This window comes from Crassostrea angulata, chromosome 8 (genome assembly GCF_025612915.1).
Source record: "Crassostrea angulata isolate pt1a10 chromosome 8, ASM2561291v2, whole genome shotgun sequence".
NCBI lineage: Eukaryota > Metazoa > Mollusca > Bivalvia > Ostreida > Ostreidae > Magallana > Magallana angulata.
The window spans coordinates 42,558,447-42,574,651 of NC_069118.1; the positions used below are offsets into that span (position 1 = coordinate 42,558,447).

Sequence of the window (16,205 nt, forward strand, 5' to 3'; positions counted from 1 at the left end):
AACTTGACAACTTTGTAAATTTTGTATTTACTGCCATCCGGTAAATAAGCAATTTATAGAATAAAAAAAAGTCGGATAAAAATAAAATATTTAACGAGTTTGAATGGATATAATTCCATAAAAAATGGATACAGGGGAGGGGGGGGGGGTGGGTAATGTAAAGTTTAAGCTGATAATTTATGTAATTAAATGATCCCCAAAACAGAGCTATGCTAACAATATGATATTTTACATTTGTAATTAACATTCCCAAATTTTTCATTATAAAAATACAGGTAATTCTCAAGTGAAAGACAGGCTATAAATGTTATTACAACACGGTTCACACCTCTTGTTCTGAACCATATAAAACGACATGGCTTAATAAAATTAGTAAATAAAAATCCTAATCAAGCAAGAACGCTTTCTTGGCCGTGCATGAATAAAGACAAGCACTGTTTCAATAGTTTTTTTAAAAAACATATTTCAATTCTTGTATAGGTAATAATTTATTTCAGAGGAATGATAATACGAGAAAAATATCTAAACACAGTGAGATGGTTCGCCCCGAGGCAGGTGCGAAACATCTCAGGGCAAAACAAAATAGGTGCGAACCATCCCGGATTCCAATAATCGATGACGTATATTGCTTTCCAAAAAACGCCACCTGGCGTTTATTTGTGCGTCCGCTTGTTTCATGTTGATGTATGTTCGTTTTACATTTATGTCTGTTGGTTTTACTTTTTGTGTTTGATTTGTATTTAAATACCTTTGGTTGATTTTTATGTACATTTATTTTGCAAAGAAGACTGTTTGTTTTGCATTTATGGTCATTGATAATATTATTTTAGATTGCTGAAATTAGTTTATCGTTGAGTTTGTAAAAATGTATTTTTTGCCCTTTCCGCTGCCCATAGCTATGGCCGCTCACTGCGAGGAGATTGATTCTGCAAGGATGGAGTTCAAACCCCGACCTGGGCGAGGAAAAGCTCATTCATCAATTTAATTTACATAAATGCATTCTGACAGTGTTTAAACTTCGCAGGCGTTATAAATGATCTTTTCGCACTGGCCTTTTTCTGCTTTTCTACTTTCATTTTACCTTGAGTACTTGAGCAATGGTTTTACTAAAAACCCATACTGTAACATTATAATCGTCGTAAATCATAGACTGATCCTAAGTTCATAGGTAATATAAATGTTAACAGATTGTTCTTATTATCAGTTACACAGTATACGTCTTTGTATACGTGCTTTGAACATCTAGTAGAACACCAGGAGATTTAAATCTAATTTTGGCTCTATAAACAGGAAGTAAATTACACAAGTCGCTCTGATCTCAGGGCGTTACCTTGATTCAGGACTCAAGTGGTAAGTTACATATGTAATAAGAATAGTTTTGTCTAAAATTTTAAATATCTTTTATATCTCATGACGGTACAGCATTTGACATATAATTCATATTCATAATCAAGATGGATAAGTCAACAATGGATAATAATATATATTAAACAGTTAAATGCTTGTCCTTATTATTGAACCGAAAGTAGTGACTATATTTCGAGACACTGTGAAGTTTTCCAATTAATTTATTCCGATCCTTTGGCATCTGTAAAGAAATGTGTCATTCTATAACTGTACCGTTACTGGTGTAAACAAAGCCTAATCGGCCAAAATGTTTGTTTACAAATATTCGTATAGCGTCGAAAGCAAATTGAATGTGTGTGTGTGTTGGGGGGGGGGGCTATACTGATCTTTGAATATGGTTATGTATAAATTTGCAAATAATAAAGGGGGGGGGGGTTAACCCCCCCCCCCCCCCCGGTTACGATGCCTAAACCTTATACCTATGTTGAGTATCTACACTGTTTCATTGTATTTATAAGTAAAAGATGATTTGTAAATGAAAGCTAATTATAACCTTACTAAATTTGATAAACCTCTATTCAAATTTTCTTATTTCAGATGGAAATATCTAAATCCCTAGAACCACCCGACGCCCAGCATTATTTGGTGTGTGGCACTGAAGACTGTGAGAAGAACTGCCAGTTTTACTGCAATGACTGTCACCAACCATTGTGTGAACAATGCAGAGATGAACATCAGAAGAATAAGAAAACAAAGAACCATGAAGTGGTCCCTTATAAACAACGCAAACGTCAACTTCCTGTAGAGAAATGCAAGATCCACCCATCAAAAGACATAGATCTTCTCTGTGAGCAATGCCAGATTCCCATTTGTTCTAAATGCACAGCCACAGAAGAACACCGCGGCCATGTGTTTACCGACCTAGAAATTGTCTTTGCTGAAAAATGTTCGCTTTGTCATGTAGAAATTACCAAAATTCGAAGCTATTTTGAGCCTACTTCTCAAGATTTGAAAAAGGAAATTGTTGGAAATGTCACAGAAATTAAAAAGATCATGAAAGATATAAGAACATCTATGAAGGCTGAAGCTGAGTCTGTGAAAAAGCTGGTAGACACAGTCACATCAGAAAAAATGGAACAAGTCGACAAAATAGAACAGTCATTATTAGAAACTTTAAGCGGTCAAAATAAAAAAATGCATGACTACATTAACTATCTCAATGAATTGATCAAAAAATTTTATGGCTACCTATCTTCCTCGGATATTGACAATTTAACATTTGCTCTCAAATCAGAAAACCTAATGATACAACCCATACCAGAAACATTCAAACCAGTCCCACCCGTATTTACTGCTGGTCAATACAGCAAGGAAGATATTGCCAAACTGCTTGGTAGAATAACTGTTCCTAACACTAAACCAGAGAACAGAAAAATAAAACCCATGGAGACTGCCTCTACAGAATTGAAACTTACAGGGAAACAAGACAGAGAGAAATCTGACGTGAAACAAACACTGTCTCTGTCTTCTGCTGTCACCAAGGTCAGGGAGTTCAAAGTACCAGGTGTTAGTCGTGTATATCATATATCACTGGGTAAATCAGGCAGACTCTGGGTCAGTGATTATATAGGTAACCTTTTCCAAACAGATCTACAGGGGAATAAGCTACAGATGATACGAACCAGTGGTGAATCTGAAGGCTACCACACAGTCACACAGGGCGGGGGTCTGATCTATACAGAAAAATACCACAAAGTCATCAATAGGATAACACCAGATAATTCAATCACTGAATTCATTAAAACAGGAGACTGGACACCATTCAGTTTACACTCCTCCCACATCAATGGGAACATGCTGGTGGGGATGAGGAAGTATGAAGAGGTTAAAGTCACCAGGTACAACAAGACAGGGACAGAAATACAGAACATACAGAGAGACAACAAAGGACAGGAACTGTATAGTCGTCCAGACTACATCACAGAAAACATCAATGGTGATGTCTGTGTATCAGACTATAACAAACATGCTGTAGTGGTGGTGGATAAATCCGGACAACACAGGTTCTCCTACACAGGTCAGGGGTCAGGGTTTAATCCCTTTGGAATATGTACTGATGTACTCGGTCACATCCTGGTGTGTGATGTTATCAGTAAAACAGTTCATCTCCTGGATCAGGACGGTCAGTTCTTGTCTCTACTACTCACATCACAACAAGGGGTACATATTCCCTGTAGTGTGTGTGTGGACGATGAGAACAATCTCTGGGTGGGAGATGTTGCAAACACTGTGAGAGTGTACAAGTATCTACAGTGAACATTATATATCCATACATCAATTCGGTACTGTGTGTATGCTGTGAGACAATGTAACAACAACACTGTGATAGTGTACAATTACTGGTACATACAGTATTAGTGTACGTTAGTACATGTTAGCGTTTTTCACCCTGTGCATGTTTATAAAGTTAAATATAATGAATCATATTAATTGCTAAACAATTGACAAATAAAAATGCATGTATTATATTTCCTATTTTAGCCATTAGATACTTAATTTCAATTTTTGATTGAATCTTGAAAATAGTTATCAAAAGGAATACATATATTAAATTTCATCTAGCAATGATTGAAGTAATGCAAATGTTTTACGAAATACAATGATATCAAAACCGTACAATGTAAAAATACTACAGAACAATATTTAATTTTCAGTTTTTCATCAATTGATGAATTTGAATAAGATGTACATATTTGACATCTTACTACATGTACATGTAAAATGCATTGACAAAAAAGATTCGTTTGATTCACAGACAATGTAGATTTTAAAATTAAGGAAGCTATTTCTGCCTGGTATTTTCATCTTAAGAAATTTTTTTTTATTAAAAAGAAGAAAAAAACCTAAAACGTTTTTTCATTAACACGCAAACGGTACACAGAAATTAAAAAAGGTAAAAGAACAGCATTTAATAGAACAAAGGGAGGAAACTCCTAAAACGAAGCTGCCGAAAGTACAGTCTTTTCATTAAATCAGGGACGACGGACCTGATATGTTGCACAACTACTACGAACATCGAAATCAAAATATTACGTCACAATCACTAAAACTCAATGAAAAAAATCGCATATGACTCAATTTATGACTGAATGTTCAGAGCCATCTATCCACACTTTATATAGTACATGTATGTACATGTGCATGGTCGCTGACTGTTGTTATTTTTAACATGCTCAAATACGCTTTTCAACATTACACAACTTAACATACCCGGCTTTTTTAAAAGGATGTTACAGTACTGTAGCGAGCTCAAGTTATTCTTGACGCACCAAACAAAAATTAATCTTCCTTAAACTGGTTGACAGTTTCAGTTTGATTCTTATATAATTATACAGCAAATATAGACTACTTATAAGTATTGCTATATTAATAACGTTACATATTTTAAATACAGTAAATTTATTCGAATTTACTTTCTTATTTTGATTCAAAGTATTTCAGACTATGAATAATGCATGAGAAATGGAATGGTATAAATGATTAAAAATTAAAATAAAAAAAAATATACATTAAATCTCTGCATTTTTCTTAAAGATGGTGTAAATAATAAATGTAAACAAAACACGATAAAAGTGCATGTTATTTCATATCTATATATTAGTGTTGTGTAGTGCATGTACTATGCCTACAAAGTAGTCAGATGTTGGTATACAGTGAATAAGCCAGAGGCTAAATGTTCCCTACAAAACGTTCGCCGTGCTATATTTTGACAAAGTTTGTTTACGCTACATACATACTACCAATGTGCAAAAGTAGATGAGTATATTCATCTACTTTTTAAAATCATAATCTGTATGTGTTTTTTTTTTAAAAACGGATAATTTAATGAAAAAATTAAGTAAAGTCCCCGGGTCAAGATACTTTGGTTTGGGGATTGAACGCGGTGGGGGTGGGGGTGGTCCTGTCCTCAAGCATCTGTGAATTGCACAATGTATAGTTTGTTTTTGTATTTGTAAAATTGCTTTTAAAATTTTGGATAAGAATCCTTAAAAAATACGTAGTCTGCTGGTCTGTTCGTGCAATATTGTTCGGCTCCTATATAAGTTCTGGAGAATTACATGTATCGTAAATACCTATTATGCCTTTGAACTTTAGATAATTAATCGTTACGGGCGCATTACTTGCCATTTTGTATAGGAACACATAAATACCCCCCCCCCCCAAAAAAAAAAAAATAAAAAAAAAAATTTAGGTTTGTTTCTATTTTTATGATTTTCTTTGATTAAATATAAATCTTGTTTTCAATGTTTTCATGATCAAATCCATAACAAAACATGACTGTACCTGGCAAGAACGTAACTATGTGTATGAAGTATGCATTATTCCGAAATATTTTCAATTTTGATTTGATATTTCTATTTGTTGAAACATGCAATTTCTACAACATGTTGCAGAATAAAACGCAGAATAAAGCTAAGATGATCAATTAGAGAACGACTGCATGCAAAGCCCCATTTCATCCTTTCTTGAATTTCTAAACTCATAGTAAAGAAATAAACCAACTTTTGGCTGTAAAAATATATAATTGCATTTCCTAAAAAACCGTTAACATTGTATAACCTTGCGATGAAAACAATTACAAATTACTTTCTCAAAAAAAATACAATTTTCTTCTAGTTTAAAATTAAAAACTGTTTTCCTTCTATAATGCATGTTTAGAATTGTGATGTACATTGAAACATGCTTATGTTGTATATTTATTTAATAGCTCTCTCTCTCTCTCTCTCTCTCTCTCTCTCTCTCTCTCTCTCTCTCTCTCTCTCTCTCTCTCTCTCTCTTATGTGATGTTTTGCTGTCGTTTTTTTTTAAATGCTGGAAAACATCGCCGAAAGTACTTGGAAACATCAACTGCGTTTTTCAAATTGATTATAGAAATAATAATCAATAGGAAAAATACAGAAACAGAAGACTTTTTATTACATGTATAACCATGCCTTCAGGTTATCTCTTACGACTGTGAAAGTACAGAACATATCATACAATTTTAAGGTCATTTGTTATATTTTTTCATGAGTTCCAGTGGGATGAAACTGGAGAATGAAAATGGAGGATGTTTAAAGGTATAATACAAGGTATTTTCCTCAGTGAAAGGAATGCACAATCGTTTGAATGAATATCGATGAAACATTTATTTAAGCAATAAAATCAAAACAATGGGAATAGAAATAAATTAGAACAGATTAATATACATGTGGATTAACATGAGTTTCCACAAAAATTAAAAACAATAGGAGTAGAAATATTTAAGAAAGTTTCTATGCATGTGCATCTGCCAAGAGGAAGGACAGCACAAAATGTTCTCAAGGGGATATACGTTTCATTTTCATTATGGAGGGAAATCAATGATACTAAATAAGCGAAAGTATTTTGTATAAAGAATCTGACCATAAAATGAACAATATGACATTATCACAGCTCGAAAAAAAGGAGTTAAAAATTCCATACCAAGAATCCATGTATTTTTTTCTAAAAATCGAAATTATTGATTTTATTAGTGCAATAAATGACATATGGTGATAACGAATAGTGTTCAAAATATCAAGGAAAGGTGCAAAACAGGGGCAGGGGCAAACACGAACCTTAAAATTGGAAGTAAGATCAGGCGTTATGGAGGAAAGAGCATCTACTGCTGACCGGTCAAATCCGCCGTTTATTTTTTGTCGCAATTGGGAAAACGAAAAAATCCGTACACGCGATTATATAGGTGATCATGATTAAAAGCATACTGAGTATATATTGAATGCTTCAGAAAAGATGACTCAGAGATGAATTTGATACCTTATGACTTGTTTTTGTACACATCACCGTAACATTACAACACAACTACATGACTGTATTTAATAAACAACACGAATTAAAAAAATGTTTTCATTTTTCATCTGATAAATAATATATTTGTGTGTTGTTTTAACGTAACGAACAAAAACTGTGTGCCTTTCTAAAACATTTATAGCAAATGGTAAAATTGTAAGAGAGTTGTGGGGGGGGGGGGTATTGCAAAGTAGATGCAGTTCGTTCTTTGCAAAAAACGCGTGCATTGGTGACATTTTATGCCTAACACGCAGGAAGAAGGTTTATAGATTAAAAAAGGGGTGGGTCAGATTGAGTTTTCCATTCCCTAGCCATCCAGGCATCAGCTACGTCCCCTTATACGACGAATACAGCTGTTAGTACGGAAAAGAGTTAAGTTAAATGTACAGTAATGTACAGTGAACAATTATAGTGTTCGAACGCCTCGTAAAAAATCCTACATCTACAAGCATAAGTCCCTTTGTTTCTGTTGGAACAACTAAGGCGAAGTGCATTATTTGTCGCAAAGAGTTAAAAGGTTTGCGACGGTTTGCAGTTCCACTATCGACCTCTTTTTTCGTCGGTCGATCATTTGTGTGTCCGTCGGGCCAAGTTATAGGTTTTTAATTATTAATATGAACCAATATTAAGGAGTTAATGTATGAAAACTTGATAGTGTAGTGCTTAGTTTTACGCAATGTGAAACAGAAAAAACCCCTACGTTTAACTTTTAAAAATGAAACATAATATTTTGAAATATACTGAAAGTGTAGTTCAACATGTCAGACTCCTTGAGTGTAATTATTAAATGAAACAGAATACTTTCAAATATGTTCACAGAACATTTTAGAAACGTCTGAATTCTTAACAAAAATTAGATATAAAATGGAATTGACATTTGATACTAGAAAAAATAGCCGTTGCTTTGGAATTTTTAATAGAAAGAAATATTTTTGTATGCATAAATTTTCACGATAATATTATTTTTATGTTGAGCAACAATGCTCTTTTTTGTTGCAATTTAATATAAGCAATTTGTATCGTATGAATTGTAAATAGTTAAAAATTTAAAATGTGTGTTAAAGCTTTACGCCTTGGCTAACATTTTATTTGGCATTGAAAACCTGAATTAATTTTACCAATCGGTAAAGATAAATGTATGTTGCATTCGTTGAAATAAAACATTTTCTCTTGTGAACCATTTAGTGGGAAAAATTACGTCAACATGAAATTAGAAAAAAATTCCCAAATAACATACTACATGTAACATTTTACAATTTTGCAAGCCCTGTCATGGTAGTAAAAACCGTTTAGAATTACATTAAATATGAATAATGATATCGTTCATCATAAATTCTAGAACTACATCAGAATGAGTTTCAATATCATTTAATGTATAATTGTTTTTGAAATGGAGATAAATATTTAGATGTAATGAAATTTTTCCTTACTGTGTTAATGCATGACTTAGGGCAAGATGTGACTTTCATTTTCAAATTATCTTTATAAATAAAGTTTTGCTGATTTTAGATGTTTTATATGTATTTCTGGGTTTTTTTTAAAGTTGAGATTTATTTTTAGAATTAATACTTATTTTACGTTTCAAAAAAATCCGTCATGTTGACAGACACTCAAATTTTCAGTTAAATGAACATCTTTTAACGACAATTTATTCCTTTAAGAGATACCAAGGATGTTGAAAAGTTCAACAGGATATAAACGTGGTTGTCAAGTGATCGAATCCTGTGAAGGCCAAAAGGCTTCTCAGAAGATTTAATCACGTACCAACCAATGACATATCCCGGTGAACTTTAAAAACTTTGCTGCGAATTATCTTTATTTACGTTTTTAACAAAAAGGCAAATAGTTCATGAAAAAACATTGTTTACATGACAAAGGGTTGTGAGCCCTGTATCTTGCTTATAACTCTACGACTGACTCTCAAATTTCATTTTGTCTTAAAAATGCATTTCTTAAGCATTAAAGATACTAAAAAAACAGAGAAATAGAATTTGACCAAAACTTTGACTATGCCTCCGATTATATATCTCTAAAAATTAATTTGTAGTCAAAAGTTTTCATGATACTGAGCACCGATGTTTCAAAACAAATAATCTCATGCTTTGTATGCAAAACACTGTTTGTTTCGTACATGTACCCATTTCTAGCTGGCCCCCTTAGCAAGGCTCTTGTAACAAAAGTAATACAAGGACAAATATAAAAAAAGGATAAATCAGATTAGTACTTTTAGTCAGCAATGTAAAGCTTGGTTAAGGTTACCGTTTTTTTTAATCAAAATTCAGGAAAAATTTAAAACAAGTGAATGATTTAATTTTCAATTGATTGATTTTTTGTGGTTAATCATGATGGTGATGCACAAAAAAATAACTTCAGTTTTAAAAATGAACATCGTTGCTTAAAAAAGCCCCTATCACACAAATCATAAAATTTATGTATTGGGAGGCACTAGATTCTGCTTGATACTTGTAGCTAAATACTGTAAAATATACAAAAAATTCAGTTAGATTGAACTCCTAAGGTAATATAGTAAGAATCAATGCGACTATTGACAAAAAAGAAGCCTTCAGAATATTGGAATTTCCATGTGGGCTTTTTCTGGTAAATTAATTTTCAAAGCTCATCCTGTTATGTAGCGCAGCAATGTTTAATTTTTTGGCACGTTTACATATCTGTCATCCTTTCCTTGTGATTTTAATAAACAAAACATGCCTCTTTTTCAACATGAATAATTTATTAAAATCATTTTTATATTTCACTTATTGTTTACCATAACAGGGGTTTCCATTCGCATGATAGGCGTATGTTTCGCAGAAATGTATTTGGGTAGAACATTTTTGTTGTAAACTATCTTGGGGAAAATCCCAAAAACCTATTAAATATATTTTGAAATATTCTTCAGATGCCAAACATATATTTTACGATCATGGGAGTAAAAAGCTATAAATTTATCAAATATTAATAATTATATCGGTTATAAAAAAAATGGACCTACTCTGGGATGAAATCTATTTTCATTTAATTTATAGTGCTTGAAATTGATGTATCCATTTTCATTACATATCCAAAAGGTCCAAAAAAAATTAATATATAACATAAATTTAAATATTTTAAATTGTATTTTCTCTTTATTTTATGAAATAATGCAATTAGAATTAAAATCCAGAAACCAAAACGCCAAATCGCTAATATATCTTTGCCAACACACATTTGTGTCGACAGAACTTCGCATAGCAAGCGCTCGCGCTTTTAAACTTCTTGTAACTCGCTGTGCGCTGTCAAACAAACGCGACGGTGTTCCGTGCGAAATTGTTTTATCGCAGTTGCGGTTATGTGACGGTGGTGGGTTGTGCGACAGCGAGCTTTTTGAAAGAACTTACGCGGGTAGGTTAAGGCAACTCCGAGTTTAATGACCGTCAAAATTATGATCACTTTAAAAACTGTTTATTTTTATGAAAACAGTGCGGAACATTAATACTCTGTCCCGAGTGTTTGCTTCCACCACGTTTGCTTGATATTTCAATAATAGTAAGTATCTTTGTGCTCAAACTACGTTCATCCACTAATATGAAAAATGTCCAGATTATCTGTTTTGAAACGCCCTTCTACCGCTTTAGGTTTCAATACACATCCAAAAATTGAAAGTCTTCGGAGATTTTGCATTGCATCAGCCATTAATAAGCCCAGATGATAATGTTAAAAAATTGCGCGATGTATTCCGAGTGTATTCCGAATGGAGAAAAGATGTAAACATTTCCCATTACAAATCTCCGTAAGAAAATTGTTTTCGTTATTGTGAAATTTTATGAGTGAAAAGGGATAATTGTTCAATGAAGATATCTTGGAAATATTCCCTTTCATCGATTTCAATTGCATTTCTTTCACAGGTATGTATATTTTTTTATTAAAAATCATCAAATATTGATGGAAGCAATAACTAGGGACAGACTATAATTGAATGTGTTCACCAATATATTATTCATCTACTTCGGAATCGACCCGATCTTTGAGGCTGCCATGCCATGTATCACGTGACAGTTAAAAATAGATCACTTTTTTACCTTGACAAAAAATCAAAAAGTGTAAATCAATAATTCGATCGGCAATTTGTTAATGCTCATTGGTATTACTGCTAGAATCCTTTTGTTAGTCGGATAAAATAAATATTGTAAATATTTATCGGAAACCCTCTCAACTTCTATAATTTCATTGTAAATACTACGTATTTTTCAACCAAAACAACGAAGCACAGGATTCTACCAGCACTTTTCAAGTAGTTTAGGTCACATACCGTTGATATTTACCAAAGTCATCTATCATATTATCCGGGTTAGTGTTACACTTTTGCCTATTTTTTTGTACACACTAACAGAGGAAAGGCTGGTCAAGCTATATAAATATCGATCTGCTTACGTTATAACACTCGCTGATTGAACAAAATATCCATGCCTGTATTCTCTTGATAATATCCTATCTGACACTCATCTAAATCTTACGTATCTGTAGCCCTTTTCACAAAAATTCTTACGATTTATTTCTATAGTAAGAGAAAACGTACGATTTTGTCGGGTTTCACAAAGATTCTTACGATATTCTTAAGTGTGAAATCCATTGTAACCTTACGACAGCCTCTACCCTCTCTTAAGTCTAAAATATTTTTCGTAAGTGTAAAACATTTGTCGTAAGATAGAAATAAATAAACAAACATGGCTGCGTTTTTGTTGTTGTTTGAGAACGAGAGAGCTTTGCGAAGAGAGAGAGTTTTCCGGGACAGAGGAAACCCTATTGACAATTTTACGGACATCGAGTTGATAGCGAGTACCGTTTTCCAAGTCGAACAATAACTGGATTAACTGACTTAATCAAAGATAGAGTACAACATCCCGCCTCTAGATCCCATTCCATCCCTGCATTGGTACAAGTAAGTTCTTGAATTATTTATAAATTTCTTAACTCTTGAAAGAGGAGAGCTAACGGTAGTCAATCATTTCGTACTGCTACAATGTATTTTTGTAATGGTGCGTTTCGCCGCTATTGGCGATTCGCACCGAGACGATTCGCCCTATCAGCAGACCCTTCGCTTTTATAGACACTTCGAACCTTATAATATAATCTTATCAATATATTAAGAATATTTCACAAGTGTATATCTGTTTACATAGTTTGTAATTGTTAATTAGGGTCATTAATTAATTAAAAATAATATAGATGTCACAGAAGAGGTAAAAATTACTATCAACAAAGGATAGGTACCATTTTATAAATTAATTCAACATGAATGGTCTTTACGATTGGATCGTCAAATTTCATCTCTGTGACATTGAAAAGAGGAGGCCTAGGGGCCACATCACTCACCTGAGCATTACGGCTGTGAAAAAGCAAAAATCAATTTAGTACATGCATTGAAAAGCTTAAATGGTTACCCTAGGGGGTCACAATTTCTACAAACTTGAATCTATATTATCTGAGAATGCTTTCATATGCATCTCAGATCATACATTGCATTGTTGTGAGAAGATTTTTGAAGATTTGCATGAGTTTTATCTTTCTCAGCCCATTTAGGTTCTTCTTCAGAGGAATTTTAAATGATGCCATTAATTTGTCACTATTGCATAATTATCTCCCCCTGGAGGAGGCATGGTCCTTCATTAAAACAAACTTGAATCCCCTTTACCCAAGGATCAATTTTGTGCCAATTTTTTTTAAAGTGGCCTGGAAGCTCTGCATAAGCAGATGAAATTGTGAAAATTTTATAACAACAATGACAATGACAACAGACAAATTTCAATCATAAAAGCTAAAAAGTTAATAATTCATTCAAGTTGATCATGGTTAAATAACAACCATTAATACCTGATTATAAAATAAAGTGATGTAGTAATTTTGTAAATCAAGTGTTCAATAAGTTCCAACACAGTTAAGATTGAGAATAATCGATATAATTAAAGTCAAGTAAAAACAAGTTGTACTGAAAGAAATAATTTCTTGCAGGCCTTGGTTACTTTGCGATTTCTAGCAAAGGGAGATTATGTTTCTGAGGTCGCAGACATGCATGGTATTTCCTTATCCTCTGCCTCAAGGATCATTCATATTGTGTGCTCTGCACTTTGTCTCTGTCTCGACAATATCAGATTCCCAACATCCCAGCAAGAGCTAAAGAAAGTGAAGGACGAGTTCTTCAACATACAGGGATTTCCAAATGTCGTTGGAGCCATAGATGGCACACTTGTCCCCATCCAAGGCATGGCAGGTGATGAGGAACCTACTTTCATTTGCCGGAAAGGATTCCATGCCATTAACATACAGGCTGTTGCAGTAGCTAATCTCAGGTACATGTTTACAACTTTTCACAAGCTTACTGATTTATTGTTCCCAATGAAGAAAGAAGTTGATATATATGGTATACTGTTTTATCTTATTTAATTTTACCAACATTGTGGTAAGATGGCCAGGATCCGCCCATGATTCTTTCATTCTGGCTTATTCCTTCTTGCCACAAATCATGAGAGGAGTGAATGGATGGTTCCTGGGTGATTCTGGCTATCCACTGAAGAAATGGTTGCTGACACCATTTGCCCAGCCATCCAACCAGCAGGAGCAGCGGTACAACTCCTCCCATTGCTCGACGAGGAATACTGTTGAGAGAGCTTTTGGCGTTCTCAAGAGCAGATTTAGGTATCTTCCATAACTATTATACAAATCTTGTGCACAGAGCTCCAAATATAAAATCTAACCTGTAACGGATAATATCTGTAACACCACATTTGTCAGATAATTTGTTTAAAAAAATGGATTAGGGCAGCATCATGAGAGAAACTGAAGAACCATACACTTTACTACATCTCCAGTTTCATATTTACAAAAGCATTATTTTTTCATACAGATGCCTTCACAAAACAGGTGGTAGCCTGCAATTCAAGACAGAGAAGTGCATCAAATTCATTGAATGCTGCTTTAGTCTTCACAACAAGGCCATTAGTGAGAGGGTGCCCCTGCAAGCAGGGAACAATGCTGTGCCAGTGTACCACAACCACGATCTATAAAATGGAAATGACAATGATGGATTTGCCTTGAGACAAAGAATTGTGCAACGCTTTTAAATATCATTTGTCAAAATGAGACTATCAGATGGCAAGATAAATAATGTACATCCCTGCATATACATTGTGATTTTAAAGTACATGTATTTGAAAAGAACTTAGAACTCTTTTATCAATTTCTATTTGTTATCTGAATAGAAAAAAATGACAAATGTAAAGAACAGTGAAAACTTATACTATTGTTCAGTTTGTCAACAATAACATTTTTAAAAACAATTTTGGTTTGTCAACAATAACATTTTTAGAAACAATTTTGGTTTTTCAACAATGTCATTTTTTGAAACAATATTTCAACAATAACATTTTTAAAGCAGTAAGTATATAAGTGCTCTTGCTGCCAGATATTAACAATATCACAAAAATGTCTGTAATTAGAATATCTATGAACAAGTGAGCTAATAAGAATACCTTAGACTGCATACACTGAACATGTAGTAACATTAATGGTATTAAATGAATAATGAGTCTTAAAGCCTGTTTTTTCCTTGATGTTCATATATGGAATTAATCTATTAAATTAGATAATTCTCACAGTGTTCAAGTATACAGGTGCTTGAAAATTAAGTCATAAGACCTAATCAAGTAGAAGTGTTAAATATTTTATTAAGAAAATGTAAGCTAAAACTAAATAGATTTTTCCCCTTGGAATAGCCAGTATTAAAAAATAACATACATGTATGTAAATGATGAACATAAGAATTTTCCATGAGTTTATATAAGGAGAAAATATGAGAGAAGTATTGCAGCAAAATGATAACATCAATATGAATCTGACAAAATGCTCTTATCCACATTAAAACTTAATACTGATAAATAAATGATCGTACGTGATGCATTAAACAAATTTTAGAGATTTCAAGGGGAATAACTCATGATGATTTACAATAAATATTAATTTTACAATTTTGTCTATACATTTAAATATTCCACTCAAATGTAAATATAAGTATCAATAATAAAAACAATGTTACAAAGTTCACTTAGAAATGAACTTTATGAATGGGAACGTGATCAAATCTACTGAGAAACCCTTCGGGTTTTACAGGATTTGATCACGTGACCAACAAAGTTCATTTCCCAGTGAATTTTGTAACATTGTTGTTTATTTCTTCAATATACAAAAAATAGGAGATACAGTGGTCCCTGTTTAATATAATACCCGTTTGATATTATAGTTTAGTTAATATGATAGTTTTTCAAAACACAACACCATTTCTTAATAATTCTATATAAATAACATAAAAGTGCACCCGCTTAATATAATAGAAAGGGCACCCTTGTCAATTGAGTTGCACACCTATTTTATGTGCTATTCCCCCATGAGTAGCTTGTATAAACACTCTAACTTCGCAAATTACTTTGAAATTTACTGACAGTGCTGACCAGACAGGATTACTGCACGTGGCTTAAGTACGTTACCAATGCACCTGTAAAGTGACATTGCTGTGTATTAAAGTTCTTATAAGTTTTAATATATAAATCCTCTATTTTCTTTAGTAAAAATATTCTCTTAACTAATGGAATACATTTCACATGGCTTATCATTTGATGCCATGCATTGGACAATTTGTACCTCAGTAAAGTAAAGACTTTGTCTTTTTTAAACATGCCTTTATTTCATAGGGAAAATGTGCCAAATAAACTTAAGAAAATTAAAATGTTAATCATAGATTTGTGCTTTATTTTGTTGTTTCATGGAAGAAGTCTTTATAAAATAAATTGTCTGATGAATGCCTAACTAGATTTGGTCAAAACAAGAAGTACATTATAGAGGAATAAAAAAACATGAAAGCATGTCAACCCACCGGAAGCATTTTGGTGGATCTGAGCAATTTTCTCAGCTTGTTATAGTTAATTTTATAAATAATATTAACTTTTTTGATGCAATAA

General features: G+C 32.9%; 2 protein-coding genes across 2 annotated transcripts; both read left to right on the plus strand.

The window, feature by feature from the left end:
- The first annotated feature begins 1,217 nt into the window (after nt 1–1,217).
- Nucleotides 1,218–4,453, plus strand: LOC128158640 (uncharacterized). Its single transcript, XM_052821572.1, has 2 exons — nt 1,218–1,350; nt 1,945–4,453. Exon 2 carries the CDS (start codon nt 1,945–1,947, stop codon nt 3,661–3,663), a length of 1,719 nt encoding a protein of 572 aa, XP_052677532.1. The 5' UTR covers nt 1,218–1,350; the 3' UTR covers nt 3,664–4,453.
- Nucleotides 4,454–13,218: 8,765 nt separating this feature from the next.
- Nucleotides 13,219–14,258, plus strand: LOC128158647 (putative nuclease HARBI1). Its single transcript, XM_052821579.1, has 3 exons — nt 13,219–13,544; nt 13,660–13,890; nt 14,099–14,258. Exons 1-3 carry the CDS (start codon nt 13,264–13,266, stop codon nt 14,256–14,258), a joined length of 672 nt encoding a protein of 223 aa, XP_052677539.1. The 5' UTR covers nt 13,219–13,263.
- Nucleotides 14,259–16,205: the final 1,947 nt, after the last annotated feature.

Excerpts from the sequence above, each read along its gene's own strand:
- LOC128158640 (XM_052821572.1), top strand. The coding sequence starts at position 1,945 with ATGGAAATATCTAAATCCCTAGAACCACCCGACGCCCAGCATTATTTG.
- LOC128158647 (XM_052821579.1), top strand. The coding sequence starts at position 13,264 with ATGCATGGTATTTCCTTATCCTCTGCCTCAAGGATCATTCATATTGTG. Across the intron at positions 13,545-13,659 it reads GTTGCAGTAGCTAATCTCAG|ATGGCCAGGATCCGCCCATG; the intron begins GTACATGTTTAC and ends CATTGTGGTAAG. Across the intron at positions 13,891-14,098 it reads GTTCTCAAGAGCAGATTTAG|ATGCCTTCACAAAACAGGTG; the intron begins GTATCTTCCATA and ends TTTTTCATACAG.